Here is a 20,292-nt window from a genome sequence, read left to right on the forward strand (position 1 = left end):
TGTGGGGCTGCAAGTTTCTCTTGTTCTTCAAGCGAAAAAAAAAGGTTATACATTTTTTATTTTAGTCATTGTATGTTCATAGTTTAGGGAATATTTTATTGTTCTCAAATAAATTAAACAATGACATATTATAAGACTTTCTTTTATAGTTGAATGATGCATTGTGTTATACGACAGATTATGGATATTCATCAAAATCAAATCAAAGTTGGATGTATGATAGATTTATGTATGATAGAAGGGGATATAAAGATGCATTTTTAAAGGGAGTAGATGAATTTGTGTCCTATGCATGTGAAGAAACAAATTTGTCAAATGGAAAAATAAGGTGTCCTTGTTCTAAGTGCAAAAATCTAAAGTTCTTCCATTTTGAAGAAGTTAAAGTTCAACTTTATAAGAAAGGGTTCATGGAGAAAGTGGCCCAAACATATGCATAGATACTAGTTTTGAGATTTTCCGTGCACAGGTAGGACACCTCAATAGATTTGAGAGCATGGTTTATGATGTTGCTGGTCTAGAGTATGAAATAGATCATGATCAAGAAATGGATGACTCTCCAAGTATGAATGAGACTCCAAACATAGAAGCCCAAAAGTTTTATGAACTATTAGATGCTGCCCAAAAACCATTATGGCCCAGATGTAATAATCACACCGAATTATCTTTTGCTATTAGATTTTTGACAATTAAATCAGAGGGGAACATGTCTCAAAGATCTTGTGATCAAACATTAGCCCTTATGAAAGAGACACATCCTATTGGTAATCTTATTCCTAAAGATTTCTATAGGGCCAAAAAGTTAGTCTCAAAACTTGGTTTAGCTGCAAAAAAAAATGATTGTTGTGTTAATGGTTGTATGTTATTTTACACTCATGAAGAAATGAAGTTAAAAGAATGTAGATTTTGTCACAAACCACGTTTTCAGATACGAGGTGTTGGTAGAGATAAATACAAAGAGGTTCTTGTTAAAAGAATGCATTATTTACCTCTCATTCCTAGGCTTAAGAGATTATATGTCTCCATGAGTTCTGCTCCACATATGAGGTGGCATCATGAAAATAGACGAGAACCTGGGGTGTTGTGTCATCCATATGATGGTGAAGCTTGGAAACATTTTGATAAAATGTATCCTGAATTTGCATTTGAACCAAGAAATGTAAGGTTAGATTTATGTTCTGATGGTTTTTCACCTTTTAATAATTCGACTCCACCTTATTCTTCGTGGCCGGTAATTGTCACTCCTTACAATCTTCCTCTAGAATTATGCATGACTACTCCTTTTATGTTTTTGACATTAATTATCCCTGGGTCACATAGTCCAAAAGGTAAAATTGATGTGTATTGCAACCATTGATTGATGAGTTAAAATAATTATGGAATGGAGTGTTGACATATGATATTTCAAGAAAACAAAATTTTATAATGAAAGCTACATTAATATGGACTATTAATAATTTTCCTGCATATGGAATGTTGTCGAGTTGGAGTACATCAGGCAGATTAGCATGTCCATACTGTATGAACCAATCAAAGGCTTTTAGATTGAAAATAGGTGGGAAAATTTCTTGGTTTGATTCTCATCGTCAATTTTTGCCTATGGACCATTCATTTAGAAGAAATAAGGATGCATTTTATAAAAATCGAATTGAAAAGTCTCAACCTCCAAAATTTTTGATTGGGAATGAATTGTGGGAACAAGTTTGTTTTTTCCCAAAAACAACTGAAGTTAGTCCTTGTATTTGTGATGAACATGGTGGGTCTCAAAATTGGACAAAACAAAGCATCTTTTGGGAGTTGCCTTATTGGAAAACCAATTTGATAAGACATAATCTTGATGTAATGCATGTAGAGAAGAATGTGTTTGATAATGTCTTCAACACAGTGATGGATATAAAAACTAAGACCAAAGATAATGTTAAGGCGAGAATGGACTTGAAGGAGTATTGTAAGTGAAGAGAACTAGAACTAAAAGTTCAACCTAGTGGAGAAGTCTTAAAGCCTAAAGCAAAGTTATTTTTTGTGAACATTCGACCAAACAACGTTCAAGACGTCCTTCACAAATTACTTGTGCTTCTCGACCAATTGCTTCCCATCCAATGATTCATCATTCAGAACATCTCATTTTGCAGCTCAACCTTTGGCACTAGGAGCTTTTAGTTCAAATTCAAAACCAAATGTTAATCAATCATTCAAAACACCTCAGTTTGCAGCTCAACCTTTGGCACCAAAAGCTTCTAATTCAAATTCAAAACCAAATGTTGATCAATCATTCGGAACATCTCAGTTTGCAGCTAATTCAACATCAAATGAAATTAATTCAACACCAGATGAAACTAATTCTACATCAAATGAAACTTTTGTTGCATTAGAGTCACATGACAATTATGTCAAGTCAGTTTTAAACCTTGATGGGCAAGGGTATGTATATCAATGTAATCATTACTCATAGAACAACAAAATTAATAAACTGTGGAATTATGATAATTTACATGTCATTTTGCATATTCTTACCTTCATGCCCTGCAACTAATGGGATTAGAGATATCTTCAAAAGTCATTATACCAGCCATGGCCATCTTGGAAGAAGATACCAATTAGAACAAGGGACTTGTGGTTTGGAGAGTTTTTGGTTGATTTCATATAATTAAATTTTTTAATTATCTAGTTTAATTTTATTATCTATGTTAGTCTTACATATAATTAACTTTGTTTCTTTATTAATGCAGAAGAAGTTTTCGATTTGTCCATTGGATCATAGGTGGGCAAAAAAGAATTTTGAAATGCAAGGTGCTCTAATCATGAAAAATAATCTAAATAGGCTCGACAGAGAAAGATTAAGCCAAACTGGATTGAAGATAGTACATGGGATATATTATATCCCTGCAATGGGCATCTGAAGAATTCCAAAAGAAAAGCATGATCGGGAAAATAAATAAAGTCTCTGAATGTGGAGGTTTTGGAGGGTCTCGTCACACATGTGGCTCTATTAGCACATATCAGCATAAATATAATATGGTAATTTGTTTTCTAACTATTTTCTTTTTATAACATCTCAATATATATATATATATATATATATATATATATATTATGGAAAATGTGTGAATTTTATTTTTTTAGACAAAGATGAATGAAATTTTTCCCACTATATTAGAATTGTTTTGTCGCACGCACCAACGACGTAAGGACAACTCTTGGGTGGATAAAAAATTAGAACAAGTAAATGTAATGAACTATTACCTTTTATTTTAGTTGTTTTGTTATATTTTCTATTTTTTCATTTTCAATGTTAAAGTTATTGTTAGTTTATTGATGTTGTGTGTTTAAATACATATTTGTCTAGAAACCACTGCCACGAAACCAATTGCTATCTCTCTAGAAGTTCCCATCACAGCATATACAAATTTATATACAAAAGCAAAGCAAAAAGAGAACATGAATATTGCTGGCTAAGTCCCAATTTTCTTAGAAGGAGAATGTGTTTGTGTGTGTGAGAGAGAAAGAATAAAAGAAAGATAGTTCAGTGTTGCTTCCAAGGACAATAAACATATTGTGATCAAGTCCCAATTTCTTGCAGCAATAAACATACTGTGATGCAAAGGCCTACAAAACCATTATATTGAGAAACACTTAGTACAAGATTAATTGAAATGACTTTGGCTGTGAAAACATGCAATAGAAAGTAGCTACTAATTAAGACTCTATTTGAATAATTTTTTCTTCTGAACACTTGAAGAAAATCAGAGAGTAAAATAAAGTTAGCTTTTATAGAAACTCTATCATTTAACTTCGCCGAGAGGAAAAATGTATAATTTGATTACAGTTTATGAGAAGAGTTCAATGCATTTTACTTCCTTATTTCTTCTCGTATAACTTAAAATGTTCGTAGAAAAGTTTCTCCAAAAACAATGTGTGTAATGGAAACTCTCAAAACCTTTACCTCATTGATTTCATATAAGCCAATGTTGCCAAGTTCAAGACTAGCAGATTTCACAGCGGCTGGGATGGCAACAGCTGGGCCAACACCCATGACTGCACGATCTACTCCAACAACAACAAAACTCCTGAAAATAGAATTCACTTGTGAGACTAATTTCTATTTTACAAATTTAAAATAGAGAAATAATAATGAATAAGGTTCTATTAGAAATCTGATTTCAGTATCAGTCCATGTCTGAATAGGTTTCAAGTAAAATTTATGGTACTGATTTCACATATCCTTTTAGCATATAATATTCTCATATATTAAATATGAAGCACATGGCTTCAAGCTTTGAGTCTCCTATATTACAACCACTTTTTCAAACAATTTCACCTAATAAGTATCCCTATTATATATAATACACACACATATATGAATATTTTTCAATACCTTCACCTGAAGGATGCCAAATGTGACTATATATTGCATAGTAGCCCTACATCTACATGCATGTTTTGTTAGTTTACATTTACTCAAACACTCAGGAATTGAATTAACTTCTAAGACTCTATGTAGTTTGGTGTTAAATTAATCAAATTAATAGTTCAAAGTGCAGCTTCTATAGAGACATCGAGTTTGGATAAAAGAAACATGTATTTCAGGGCTAAATGAAGGTGGTGCGCACATTATAGGATAATTGCAGGTCACTGTTATTGTTTACCTGAACATTCCAAGAATAGGAAGCCCCTTTTGCACAACCACTCTTCTCTTCATGAGGAGCACAACTCCTGCACCATCACTAATTTGGCTAGCATTCCCTGAAATTGAAAAAAGAGATTGAAAATTTTCCAACTAATTTCTTTTTAATTACTTCAAATAGATTGAGAAGCAATCATTCATGAAATAATATTTGTTTGTTTTCTTGATCAATATTCCATTGATGTTAACAGGGAGAATTTACACGTAAATTTGAAGACTTAACACAAAGTGCATCTGCACAAGGAATTCCCCCTCCAAATGAGTTAGACGTTTGGTGTGATGTAGCTGGAATCAAGAATGGGAGGATATATGGTCTTGGAATGGAATCTACTGTTATTGGAGGTAGGTCGTACTACCTTGGCTCATCTTCTTACTCAAATTGGTGGATACAAAGTCAAGAGCTTGATGAACTTAAAAGAGATATGGAAGTAGTTAAGAAAGAAAGAGATGAGCTTCGAATCAAAATTCTAAATATTGAACAACTTTTTGAGAAAAACAATGCAATTATTCGACAATGGATGGATAACATTAATCGTCAATCAATGCCACCAAGTTTTGAGGAAACTCAAGATAAGGATGAAACACAACCACCCAGTCAACCACTCAGTCCTTATCAAGGTAATTTTGTTACACTATTCTATATATATTTTTAAATTTCAATCTTGCTAATAAATTTTATTTTATATTTTTTGACAGGTAGATGATTATTGTTATAGCTAGCATCAAAAGCTCACATGGTACACCACTAAGCACTAGCTCTTCATGGAATAAAGTTCACACGATAGATTAAGCTTTTTACTTTTCAAGTGCCTTGTTTGAATCTTTTGTAATGATTGACAACAACTCTTAGCTTCTACATTGCATAAAATTACTTCTAACAAGAGAAATAATTGTTATAAGTTGTCAATGACAGCATAGCTGGTGCTGCAGGATTATAATATGTGTCACTCTCATGTGCTTTGAAGTCCTTTTGTTATGTTTTTTATGCGGTTTTATCCCAGCTATGCCAATCTTTTTTGCCTCACTGTCAGGAACTAAAACCATAGTTGGTAGAGGGTAGATAAAGTAAGAGTGAGTATGATAGTAGGTGCAACTATGTAAATTTTTATCTTTGCTGCAGGTTCGATGGTGTTGAGAAGGATGGAAGGAAGCATATGAAGGGGAGTGAGTTAGAAGAGCTATTTGAAGAGTTTTTTTCACCAAACCTTGTTATCTATATGATGTACATACGATCTTAAAATATGTCAAATGTATTGATTTTTATACTTGATAAATAAATAAATAATAATAATAAAATAAATAAATAAAAAAATAAAATAAAATAAATATTTTATAATAAATTATATTATTTAGAGACCAATATAGTGAACATTTTTTGGTATTTATATATTTGGTCACTAAATGAGTTTCTATATATTTTGGACACTAAATTGGTTTAAATAAATTTGGTTGTTAATTTGGTTTTTATATAATTGGTCACTAAATTAGTTTCTATATATTTTGTCACTAAATTAGTTTCTACATATTTGGTTACTAAATTAGTTTCTACACATTTGGTCACTAAATTAGTTTCTATATATTTGGTCACTAAATTGGTTTCTAAATTAGAATCTAAATTGGTATCTAAAACTAACGATCATGATTTTAGCCATTTAAGACTATTAGTTTCTAAATTAGTCTCTAACTAAGTTAATGACTAATTTTATCATTTTAGAAACCAAAAATTTAGTTTCTAAAAGCACTTTTCCTTGTAGTGTAATTTGATTCTATTACTTATTTTATTTACTAATTTAACGTCTTATGCTTTAATTTTTTTACTTATTTAAAATGTGTATGCACTTGAATGTTCTTTCAACATTCTTTCCTCATGCCCTCATTTTTTCTAATTCACTCTATTTTTCTTACAGCATTTTATTTGTCATCTTCTCTTTAAGGATGAAAAAATTGTTTATGTAAATAATTTATTTGTATGGAAATAGGGAACGAAGATGTTATGATTTGTTTAGAGTGAGAGGATATTGAAAAAAAGAAAAAAACACTAATACAAAAAAATATATTTAATAACGATTTATTATGATAGTTATATTTTATCAATCATAATAAGTGAATCGATGGCACAATGATAATTATAAGATAATTTATTATATCATTTATCAAAGGAATCATCATAATAAATATATTTTATATATTTTAATATGACATTTGTCATAATAAACTTTTTAGAAATTTATTTTCTTATTAGCTCACCTTTCCATTCCTCCGGTAACATTTTCTCTGCAAATATTCTTGCTCATGTTTTTTGCTCACATCTTCCTATTCTCTCTACCTCTCTGCCTAAGTTCAGGTTCTACAATCTTTCTTTTTTCCTAATTTCAGTTTTACCCTATTTTTTCATGTGTGTTGTTTGTGGATGTCTCGAGTAGATTCCCAAAGCATTAGAGAGACATTGAAGGCTCGCACATCTCTCTGAAAGTTGCGAGTTTGTGTGGTCTCTCCAAAATTCGTCAAAATTCTTCTGTTTGTGCCTTCCATTGCACTCAACAGGTATCTTTTGTTGAAAAATATTACTCTAGTAGAAACTCTTAGTATGTAATAAATTTGAAGGTGGGGGAAAGGAGGATGAAACGGTAAGTGTAAGAGTAGGAGTGGATGGGGACGCAATACTGGGAGAGAAGGGTGTAGTGGGCATGTGACACATGACAAAGATGAGAATGGGAGAGCGCGAAAGTTGCAATAGGCATGTGACGCATGGTAGAGATGAGGGGGGGAGCGCAGAGACGAATTTGTTTCAATTTGTGCACATGAAGAAAGATGCACAAATTTTCACTTTTTCACTTTTGCTTTTCTCTATTCCACTTTTTCACTTTTGTTTTTCTCTATTCCAAAAGATTTTAAGATAAAATAAGATTTTCACATATTATTTTTAATGTACTAGTAGTAATAACCTTAATAATAAGATTTTGAGAATTTGATAATTTTCCAAAATTTAAATGAGCTTATCTAAATAAGAAAAACATATTTCTTATTTGATTATCCCATTGCCCACCACACAGGTTTTTGTTTTTACGAAGTAGCACACTTGCCAATCAAAATTTCTCATAAAACACACTCTCTTTTATTTATATAAAATAACACATATTGTTATCTAAATGTTAAAGTTCGATTTCCTCTTTATTAACAATAATGAAATGTGTTATGCTAGAAAAGAATGTAAGAATATGATTTGTGAAAATTGAATTCTAATAAAGATTATAATAAATAAACACTACAAGAAAATAACAATTTAGTTACCGAATTTAGCGACCGAATTATAGTCATCGCAAATTGCGAATGAAATAGCCACCAACTATTCTCAATCTGTGAGCGAAATAGCGATTAAATAAAGTGTTAATGTTTTTAGTTAGTTTTGCGATCAAAATTGCGAACAAAGTGAAAGTAGCAAAAAATGTGGTCGCTTAATCGGTGTCTGTACTGAAAAAATTAAAAATAGTTAAATCTACGACTGAATTAGCGATCAAGTCTGTATTTTTCAACTAACGAAATAAATTTGGTAGCTAAATGGAAGTGTTATTTTTTGTCACTGAATTAGCGACCAAATATGTTATTTTTCAATGACTGAATTCATTTCGGTGGTTAAATGGAAGTGCTAATTTTTATCACCAAATTAGCGACCAAAGTTGTTTATATATATTTTTGTAATTTTATAAATGTTTAAGGTTGTAGAAGAATTGAGACACTTCAAATATGTCTTTTAATATGTTTTTCTTTTATTGAAAAAATGTATAATTCTAAATGTTAACATTTAAAAACTATATCTATTAAACACAACAAGTTTATATATAAAATAAAAAATATAATTATTTGAAGTGTTTTTTATTTTTAAGAAAAACTCATTGATATTATATTAAACATTTTTAACTCATAATATTGATTTTTTTGAGTTGAAAACTTGAATTTCCTCAATTGTTAAAAAACATAACACTGTAAAACTAAAAAAATAAAAACAAAACTAGTAATGTAAAATTGTGGTGTAAATCACCATCTTCACGCGTACACATAATTCTCTAAAATTAAAAAATTAAAAATATATTTAATCAATTATTTTATTTTAAAATAAAACAAAGTTAGATTAGTCAATATTATTATTATTTTATATAATTAAAATTATATAATTATGTAAACATTTTATTCTTAAGTGTAAAAAATACTCTGATTTTTAAAATTAATAAAATTACAAAAATAAATAAATCTTATAATATAAAATAAATATATAAATTAATTACATATTTTTAAACTCATTTACATATTTTTCAACGATCAAACTTGACTCATGGTTGGAACTTGGCCCTTGAGATCCTACTATCAGTGGTAAAAAATGGTGGTTGTTATTACCTTTTACATCAGTCACCGATTTAACCACTGATTTTGCTATCAAAAATTGGTCACTAATTTGGTCCTTGGAATTTTGGTGACCAACTTTCTGTGACCGAATAACGACCACAATTACAGTTTAAAATTGTGACCAACTTATAATTCATTCGCTAAATGCTTTGTGTTTCACTTACATCTTTATTTGGTGACTATTTCGGTCATGAATATACTTAAAGACCAATTGTAGTGTTTTTAATTATCGAATTTGATGATCGTTAAAAATGATTTTTTTTAGTGAAAAATAAGACTGTAATAAATATTTTTATTAGTTGAGAACATTTCTAACAAGATTTTTACATTATCTATATATAAATTATTTAATTTTTTATAACACTCAAATTGACTACTATCTTTATTATTTAAAATAATAATAATTTCCTAATATGATAAATGTAAAATAAATATAATAACATTATATCTAAAATGAACCACAAAAATTTATAATGATCCATAAATTTAGTATATATTATTGGTTTCGTCGTGAGAAAAAAACAATGAGAAAAGACTAAGTAACTTTTTTTAATATGTGCCTTTTAGAAACAATTTAACATAAATTTATATCCAATTACAATATAATCTGTAAATATTATACTATATGTATATAACCAACTTGAAAGTCTAATATTTAAATATTAATATATATATATATATATATATATATATATACTGTACTAGCAATTTTAATCATTATAAGTGTTAATACACTTATTTAATTTGTTATTTTTATTTGATGTCAACTTTTTATTTAATTATCCTATTCACTTATCTCGTCTCTTATTTAATCTTATCTTAATAATATTTGACGGTTGTAATTATATAGTCATACCACTTATTTACAGTCATAATTTATTTATTTTAGTTATGCAAGAGTCTTTCTATTTCTTTATTTTTTAATTATAACTATATTAGTGCGGTGCATAAAATTAAAACATGATTTGCTGAAAATTCCTCAAATTCTTAGGCGAAATTAAGTAAATTTCTTCAACTATTTTGCTTTAGCTTTTGACTTAATAATCTTCAACTGTCCAACAATGAAACCAATCTAAACTTTTCATCAAGAAGGTTTCCTTTCTTACTTTCCCTCTCTATGTTTGTTTGCTTCATTCTTTTTCACCATTTTAAATTAATGTTAGTTAGTGCTACTTTTCAGGCTTTCAAAATGGATTAGGTCATATTCTAACTGCCCAAATTGCATAGAAACCAGTTGACCAATCCTATGCTGCTTCTTCATGCACCTCCATACTTGTGCCACTCCCATAAGTTTTTTTTATTCCAAAAATACTCTTTTTTAATATTCTGGATTACATAATCCGGAAGTCTTTTTCTAGATCCAGAATTAGCTTTCAGATTATTTAATCTGAAAGGCTTTTGTGATTAGCTTCTGGATTACATAATCTAGAAGTTTTTTTTATACATAAGATTAGCTTCCGAATTATGTAATTCGGAAGTCTTTTTTTCAGATACGTGATTAGCTTTTAGATTACATAATCCATAGGCTTATTTCAAATCAAAAAAGAATTCCATATTTTATAAATCTCAAGAACACTTCTGGATTCAAAAACATCTTCTATGTATGGGGTGACACAAAAAAGGATAAAACGGTAATTTTACATTTAGTATGGGGTGACACAAGAAGATATGGAGGTGTAGGAAGAAAGAATCCCAAGCCTAACCAAAGGCCCAACTTATTTAAAAAAAAACTAGCCATACAAGGTCTTTTTTAAACGCATCCTTTTAAAAGAGGCAAATCTCGTATATAATTGTTTCATGGCAAATTCTCAGTGCACCCTCATGGTTTCATCCTGCAGCCCATAGAGATGGTGATTTATCATTTTATCCTTAATAGAAAAGATAAATAAAGCCTATAACGCTTCCTCTTCATCTTCTCATCCTGCACTTGCATTTCATCTTCTTAGCCGCACCCACACACTTTATGGAGAACACGACCAAAGATGTTTAAGGATCTTTGCTCACTTTTACATATGGTTGGACACCAATTAGATATTGTTTCATTAGCACATTAGTATATGTCAAAGATTGGCAATTACTCCTGCACCATATCACTCGATCCAATTTATAATTTAAGTATGAAAAAACAAAAATGTCCTTAAATAAAATGGAGATACATGTAAAAATATATTTCAAACTCCCTTTTTCAGAATATGTGTCAGAACAAATTTTTGGTATTACAGATTTTTTCTTTCAGAATAGGATTTTAATTTTTGAATTTTCAGAAATTCTGGAATACAATAATATTTTCTAAATCTACTTTTTCGAAATGTATTATTTTCAATTTTAGATTTTATTTTTGAAATAAAAGTCATTTTCAGAAATTTTGAACTATGTAAGGTGCAGGTTCAAAAAGATTAAATGTAGGAAGAATTTGTCTAAAAGATTTTGTCAATCAGCCCAAGCTTTCTTGTTTAGTTTTCTTTAAAACGATTCCTAGAAAACTTGTAATTTGTTGTGCAAATCCAGAATACAATTTTAAATTGTAAATTTTAAAATATAAAAATTGTATTTCCAACAATACAATTGAAAATACAAAATTATATTTTAGAGTATATAATCCAGAATATAAAATTTGTAATTTAATTTGGATTGTAGAATCTGAAATGGAGAAAATCACAAATGATAACTTTGGGATTCTATAATACAGAAAGTATCCTTATTACACATTTTGGAAATAAATAAAAAAAACTAATGAAAAAGATTAATTTTGGTATTTTTTGAAATATAGGAGTGTAGGAGAAAAACATGGAGATGTAGGAAGAATTTGCCTTGTTTTATGGGTTCTTTCATTGTTATCAAGTTGAATTGGGTATTTCTATTGAGACCCCCTACATCATTGTTTTTTGAGCATTAGGTTTGCCAATAACTAGGTTCATTTATCCACTTTGGTTGTTTTATGGGTGTTTCACTCGCATTGGACTTTGTTAACAGGGTTGGTGGAGGTTTTGGTGTTTTGTGAAAGTCGTTGAGCGAAGGATGATAGTTTCAGATATGGTTGTTTTTTGTTGTCTTGTTGGTTGAAATGAGGAAGTTCTGGTTGTCATAAATCGGAGTCCAATGAAACACGTAATCAGAAATGGACTGTTTCTTCCAGCACCTCCATACCTCTTTCTCTCACCTCCATAAATTTTTAAATTTCCAAAAATACCCCTTTATAATATTTTGGATTACGTAATTCAGAAGTCATTTTTCAGATTTGTAATTAGCTACCGGATTACATAATCTGGAAGCCATTTTCCAGATGCATGATTATTCTTCGGATTGAATTATGTAATCCGGAAGTCTTTTTTCATATGAGTTTCCAAATTACATAATCTGGAAACTACTCTATGAGGGTGACACAAGAAGGACAAAAATGTATTTTCATGTTGTGTATGGAAGATATGGAGGTACAGGAAGAAACAGTCTCAAAAATGTTAAGAAAAGAAAACATGGGTTCCATACTTGTGTTTTTAGAAAGGTATTTTCTATAATCTAGAAAGAACATTTCGAAAGAAGTGCAGAAAAGTTCTGGATTGTAAAATTCACAAGAGTTTTAGAACGCTAATTCCAGAAGGTGTATGTTGAATTTGTTTTCGAAAACAGTAAGTTTAGGTGATCCCACCAAAACGTTTTTCCAGAAAGCAGATTTCATTAAAATTATTCATAATACTCATTCTATGACATATTCCGCAAAGCTTACTTTGAAATACCTCCTTCAATCTAGAATTCACAATTGGGTTAAATTTCATAATAGTCATTCCGAATGTTAAGAAAAATTGTTACCTCAGTTGCGATTAGGACTAGCATCAACCACAAAGTTTGTCTCCGGTGACGCCAATGCAACGACGTAAATGCAAGCACAGGTGGAAGAGAAGTAACAAGTGGAGAACGGTGAAATGGAAGGAAGGAAATGTGGATGAAAACCGTAAGTAGAAAGGAGAAGGGATAACAGAGAACGGCTACGCGTGGGAAAGGAGAAGGGAGAAAAGAGTAGGGTAAAAATTAAAAACTCATAAGGGCATATATGACATTTCATACACTCGATGAGTGCATACTAAGATTTAAGGGTACACGAAGTAATTGCTTTAAAAGGATCTTCACAGATTGGGTCTTCTATAGAGGGCCTTGAGTTCAATTTGTAAACAGCCGTCAACTATCTTTGTAAATTTTTCATATTCAAAGAATGAAAATATAATTTTTTGTTCTATTTCTACCCAAACCCTGTACCATTAACAGGGGAAAACTATAACAAAAATTTATTTTAGTTCTAAGATTATTCTCATTCTATACACCATTTATTGATTATTTATTTATTTTTTTGTGGTTAAATAACAGAAAACATATTTTTAAAGAAGAAATTAGGTCCTTTACTTTATTATTAGGCATAGAGTAACAGAATGGGTAACTGGTGGCAACGTTCATGGTGACGAAATAATTTCTTCAGCGAAACAAAATAATGAAAAACTGGGATTGCTATTTTAAATTGGGTGAAATAAATAAGGAATCATGTATAGTAGTAGTATATTAAATGACCAAATTTCAAATGCTAACTTATTACAAATTGAAAGTTGAAATAATTCCATTTTGTTTAAACAACTAAAAAAGGGAAATTGGGTGAGTCATGCTTTTGGTGGTCTGTAAGGACGGATATCCATAACATCATATATTTTTGTTATAACCGTTTTCAGAATATGTTATTTTCATTTAAAAAAACTTAAATCCATAATTTAAATCCGGTACGTGAATTTTGGATTTAAGTTTAAATTTAACTTTGGAAATCTATCGATCCCACACAAATATATTTATGTTATTTATTTAAAACTAAAATTTAAAATAAATTAAGTTCTTTGACTCTATAAATTTTAAAATATCAAATTGAAATTAAATTGGATTAGTCGTGTTAAATTCAACCACTCAGGCATAGTATACTGAATAAGTATTATATATACTGTACCTATAGACCAAATTTTAAGGTAAAACATTAAAATTCTTAAATAATTTGAAATTAAATCGCAACCTTCTTTCTTTTCTTAGGAAAACTCTATTTTGATATTTAACTGAAGAAAAGAAAAAAAGTTGGTGATAGAGTGAAACCATACAATTTTTTTCAAGAATAATAATATCTTATCTCCAACAGACCTAACCAACATTATTATCTTACTATATTATTTTATAATAAAAAAACTACTGTACCACTTAAGCGGAACCGTGCACGGTGGCGCGTTGAGCGCGTGAACTAAGCCACTCCAACATATCCCCAAAAACCAGCTCCACGTTCTCTTCAGGTTCCCCAATCATCTGGTGCCACATTCCCGGATATATCTTCAGCGTCTTATCCTTACTCGCAGCGCGTGCGTACAACTCCTCCACGCACGCGGGGTCGCACACTACATCGTCGCCGCCATGAGCCACCAGGAGCGGCACCTCCACCTCCTCGTACCTCTCCTGCAGCTCCCGGCAAATCCGCATCAGCTCCTGCGCCGTGGCAGCGCGCGGACGCGCCACCGTCCTCCGCGGACTCGCCAGCGCGAGCTTCCGCTTCCACTCAACCTTGAACGACACATCGGGGATGGAGCCACGCGTGGGGACCACGCGCCACGTTGGTATCACCGCTGCGGCGATGGAGAGGAAGTGTTCGAGTGGCCACGGTGGTTTGAATTTGGCGCTGATCCCGCACATGGCGCCGTTGAGGATGACGCCGTTCCACGGCTTTTTGCCGCGGCGGAGCGTGATTAAGAGCGCGATGGCGCCACCGAGGGATTCGGAGTAGAGGAACGAAGGGAGTGAGGGATCGAAGCGAGAACGGAAGCTCTCGAAGAAGGAGATGCAGTCGTCGACGACGGGGTTAATGTCGGGGATGTGAGCGATAAGGCCATCGGAGAAGCCGTGACCCTGGTGGTCGATTGCGCAGGTGGCAAAGCCGGCCTTTGCAAAGTGGACGGCGGTGAGCTGGATGAGCCAGCTGGATTCGCCGGTGAATCCGTGTACGACGGCGAGGGTTCCGACTATAGTGGTGGGAGGGAGTGGGAGCCACCACTGAGTGAAGAGCTTGAGACCCCTGGGATTGGTGATGAACTCGGAAGCGTGATTCACTGAGTGGCGCGCGTAGAAGTCGTCAGGCGTTAGCGTTCCGAAGGGGCTTTCCTCATTGGCCTCCGCTATTGGGTGCACCATTCTGGCTAAAATGCGCAGTGTGTGCGCCCCAAAGAGTGTGGAACTGTAGAGCAGAGTTAGATTGTGGTTTCTTTCTAACACTTGTGCTATTCTTACCAGTATTTATCTTGTCATATTTATTATGCATTTCAATTCTATAAAATTTAACTTGTTAATTTTTTTATAGTTTTTTAAGAATGAATTTGTTATTGTCTAAAGGATGAGGAAGGAGCAGGTAGAAGTAGAGCCCATATACCCTTCAAGATTAAATTGATGTGAGAGGTGGATGTTGAGATTTATGAGTTGCAGTTAATAAGGATGAGGAAAGTAGTTGGCCAATGTCATTTACTCCTAGGGTGTTACCTATACTCCCATTATTTTTAAAACCAAAATGATTTTTCGACAATCCTCAGCTCCTTGTCTTAGAATACAAATGGCTTATAAGGTCGGGTTGCTTATATGGTAGGGCTATTTTTATAAAATGAGTAAGACATAGGTAAAGAGAAAATTGGACAACAGAGGGATCTTGGCCTACGCAAAAGTCATATGGGTCCAAGTATGAACTTGAATTATGTAATTCGGAAACTCATTTGAAAAAAAACTTCTGGATTACATAATTCAGAAGTTAAATAAGACTTTCGAATTATGTAATCCGGAGAATAATCATGCATCTGAAAAATGGTTTACGAATTATGTAATCCGGAATATTATAAAGGGGCATTTTTGGAAATTTGAAAACTTATAGAGGTAAGAAAAGAAGGTATGAAGGTGCAGGAAGAAACAGTCCAACTTGGATTGCGCAAGCCACAGCCCAAGCCCAATACCCAATAAAGCCTCATAGATATGTTCCCTTACTTTGATGTCCACTTGGGTCACAAGCTTACGGAACCCAGCTAGACATTTTAATGATTTGATCTAAAGATTTATTAACATTATTTTTTTAAATATCCTGCACAATATGGGACTTGTACATACAAACACATGGATGTGAATCCTCTTTGTAACTACCACTTACCTTCAGAAATTTGATCAATGGTTATGCGGATCAATGGTCACTCCTGCTGACTATAAAATTTCTCACTGTTAATATATTATTTATAATTATTGTTTTTCTTCTCACTAATAATATATTATTTGTAACTATTTTTTTTTCATTAATATTTATCTATAATAGTAACAAAACTAAAAAAAAATATCACAATAAATATATTTAAAAAATTAAGAATAGATATTATAAATAATTACTAAAAAATTATATAATAAAATTATTTTTCTTTAAATAAGAATATAGTTAGTAAAACATTTAGTAAATATTTATAAATTAACAATTATTTATTATTTATTAGTTTGTTAAAATATGTCATAAATTTATTTTTATATATTTAATAAAACAAAATTTCAATTAGATATATTTATATTAGTAGGAAAAAATAATTGTTCTACTTTATTTGAACTCATGACTTTAATGAGGTAAAGTTGTAACTTTATTATTTCCCCTATACCACTTTAGAATTACTATGAAATTTGTGTTAATAATAATATGTTATAAATTAAAATCAATTAATAAATTATTAATAATTAATAATTAATAATTAAAATCAATTAATAATAATTAATAATTAAAATAAATTAATAAATAATTAGCACATAAAAATTGACATTAAAATGATATTAATTATTAATTATAAATTAATAATACTGACAACTAATTCTAATGATTTAGGATTTATTCATAGAGAATCCTTTCATTGGTATAATAGGCTTCAATCTAGTCTGTTCTTAGAATTCTTTATTAATAGGTATAGTCTACCTATTATCATTTTTGTTCACATACGAGTTTTGGTTTAATCCTCCCATATTTTTGTATTTTTTTTTTTAATAATTTTTTTTTCATGTGACAAATGATGGTTGTTACTTGAGGTGTCAACCTAGCTGAGATGTCAAATAGCAAAATGATGTCTAACATGAAATTTTTTTATAAAAATTAAAAATAATAATAATAATACTGACAATTAATTTATCTTTATTGCTTTATACATTTGTAATAACTTGTTATTACAACTATTATAAAAAAATATAGTCACAATTAATTTATCACTATTGTCTTATATACTTGTAATATTTTATTATTGTCACTATTACATTAAATTATTAGTGATAAGTATTATTGTCACAATAGAATTTAGTTTTAGTAACATTTAAAATTATTATCACAGTGATAAAAACACTAATAACAATGTAATTATTATCACAAGATATTAATAATGACATATTTATAAATTTTAGCGGTAAATATTCATATCACTAAAACTATTTTTTCTTGAGTAAGAACTCATTTTTAAAATTTAGAAATAATACAAATAAGATATAGAGCACTCTTATTCTATGGACTGTTTAATTTCTCTCACGTCATTTAGGAAACATAGCTAACAGGAAAAAAGAAATAAAAATGAACATGAAATTTCTTTTTCGATCATGCAAACTCTGTATCTTGAAATCTTAGTTAACCTTCCTCCTTCAATTCCCTCATTCCTCCAAGCTGATGAGTTGAGTTGGGTGTTATTTCCAGTTTTCAGTTCTTGTGTTTTTGTCTTCCAAAACAATTATTTTCACTCTAGAAAAGTTCTTCTAAACACAAGCAAGGGTCACATCCCCTTTTCTCTGCCTCAAAAGAAACCATTCCATGTTATGACACCAACTTTACTTTCTTCACTATGTTTGACCCTGTTTTAAAATTAAGTAATACTCAACTAGAAATCAGAGAAACTAACTTAAAGGAGTTTTACTCGCGAAATTTATAAGCTTCTCGCAACTCACATTCAACCACAAATTTAGTTTTTCTTATTTTTATTAATTGAACATTTTTGTAATAAATTAAGTAAATTGATGTTTTAAAATGGATACTGAAAAATATCAATATATCTTTGAAACTATGTTTAACTTGTTTAACATGCAAATTTTACGAGTAAAATGTGATTTAAAATATTAAAATTAATTTAAAATACAAAACTACATAGATCATTTTTTGTATAATGCAGATTTATATGAATGCGAGCTTAAAGGGATAATAGAGCTACATATTCAACTTTAGATATAAAACTAATACACTAATATACTAAATTACAAATTTTAAAAAAAAAACTTAAATTATTTAAATTCCTTTAAAAGTTAAAATTTAATCTTTTCTATTACTTTTACAATCATACACTTTCTTTAAACTGCCCCTAAATTAAAATTAATGTCTCTACTTATGCTATTTTGATGAGTAAGATAAACCATAAAAGTTTGAGGCATAATGACTCCTTTCTTCCCTTCTTATTCATTGTAGTGGCGAAGTGATTAGTGGATGTTGTAAGATAGGTTCTTATTCATTGTAGTGGCGAAGGGATTAGTGGATGTTGTAAGACAGGCATAGGAAAAGAAATTAATAAACAACATTGAAATATGAGAGAGAGATTAAGATAAATATACTACAACATGCTTATGACACTATTTTTTCTTACAAAGCTATTACTCAAAATGTATTACTCATAAAAGTTATCCTGAGTTGTTTTGAATTAGTCTCTGGTCTAAAAGTGAATTATATGAAAACTAGTATTGGAAGGGTGGAAGTACATGATAATGTTATTTAGAGGTATGCTTACATACTAAGTTGTGCCACTATGAAAACTCCCTTCACATATTTGGGACAGGGGAACCATAGAAGAAGTATGTTCTAGGAAGGGGTGACAGAAAATATTAGGAAAAGATTAGATGGGTGGAAAGAAAAATATTTATCAATGATAGACATAATTTTCTTACTAAGCTCAATAATTAAATCACTCTCATTATTCTATATATCGTTCTTCAAAATGTCTATTTTTGCGGTGAAAACAATTAAGAAGATTCAAAGACAAATTTCGTGAAAATGGGAAACGGATAGAAGGAAAATAACATTAATAACTTAGAAAAATGTATGTGAATATAAAGAGGAATGAGTGTTAGGATAATAAACATAAGACCATTTATCATAACATTAATAGAAAAATGGGTGAAGCGGTTATTTACATACACTGGTTTGGTCATTCAAGAGAACCAATATTTTACACTTTTGGAATGATAGTATTTAGGGCGCAAGGGTTGATTTTGGGGACCTTTGGGCTATGTTGTGGCTCTTGGGGTTTTTGTGGACAATCACATAGTACAAGAGTATACATTTACTCAAGAAAGTGTGAGCTATGAGATTCAATATTGTCTTTTAAGTGATTAGCAACTCTACCTTCATCATAAGGGTTTAGACAAAAATGTCAATTTAATTTTATTAATTTTTTTGTTGATAATTTTTATTTATTTATATATATATATATATATATTATAAATAAAAATTAATAGATATTTATAATTTAAAATGCTCTAACTCATTACATTATATGCTACACATAAAACAAAATGTCAACTGGTTTGGCTCTTTAGTGTACAGATCAAGTGTACTCGTTTCAAAATGTTGGCATGTACATACATATAGATAATATCCCAGCAAGATATTATATATATGTAGTGTTGGGAATGATTAGTTAAAGTGGGGACAAACAATTCGAATAAATTTCAATTGAAAATAACAGATATTATATGAAGAAAATATTAAAATGTAAATTTTTATGCTTTGGTTTCAAAATTAACTTTCGTATTTAAATAACATTACACAAAATAAATACTTGAAATAAGAAAAACTATGCACTTAGAGTATAGAACAATTTTACACTATGATCTAATAACAATTATCAAGTTTGATAAATTTATTAATTTTATAAGAATTATTTTAAAATCATTTTAATGATAATATTATAAATTAGTAAAGTATAATTGAGCTCACAATCAGCTTGTGAATTGCAGAAATTAATTACCGTAATGATTTAGTTAACTTTAATTGGACAAAAGTTGTATAGAGCAATTTTATCACAAAAATTATTAAGGTAGAACTTTTAATTTAAAATATTATTATTTAAATTTTATTTTAATAATACATGTATTACAAAATGACGGATAGTGAGACC

The 20,292-nt window shown here is 30.3% G+C and overlaps 1 protein-coding gene across 1 annotated transcript; it reads right to left on the minus strand.

Moving 5' to 3' along the window:
* Window positions 1-14,189: 14,189 nt before the first annotated feature.
* On the minus strand, window positions 14,190-16,125 carry LOC137827927 (caffeoylshikimate esterase-like). The gene has a single exon (XM_068634304.1). It carries the CDS (start codon window positions 15,278-15,280, stop codon window positions 14,303-14,305), a length of 978 nt encoding a protein of 325 aa, XP_068490405.1. The 5' UTR covers window positions 15,281-16,125; the 3' UTR covers window positions 14,190-14,302.
* Between the last annotated feature and the right edge of the window lie 4,167 nt (window positions 16,126-20,292).

Source organism: Phaseolus vulgaris, chromosome 7, assembly GCF_000499845.2.
Source record: "Phaseolus vulgaris cultivar G19833 chromosome 7, P. vulgaris v2.0, whole genome shotgun sequence".
Classification (NCBI taxonomy): Eukaryota; Viridiplantae; Streptophyta; class Magnoliopsida; order Fabales; family Fabaceae; genus Phaseolus; species Phaseolus vulgaris.

Coding starts and splice junctions, on each gene's coding strand:
- LOC137827927 (XM_068634304.1), bottom strand. CDS start 15,280: ATGGTGCACCCAATAGCGGAGGCCAATGAGGAAAGCCCCTTCGGAACG.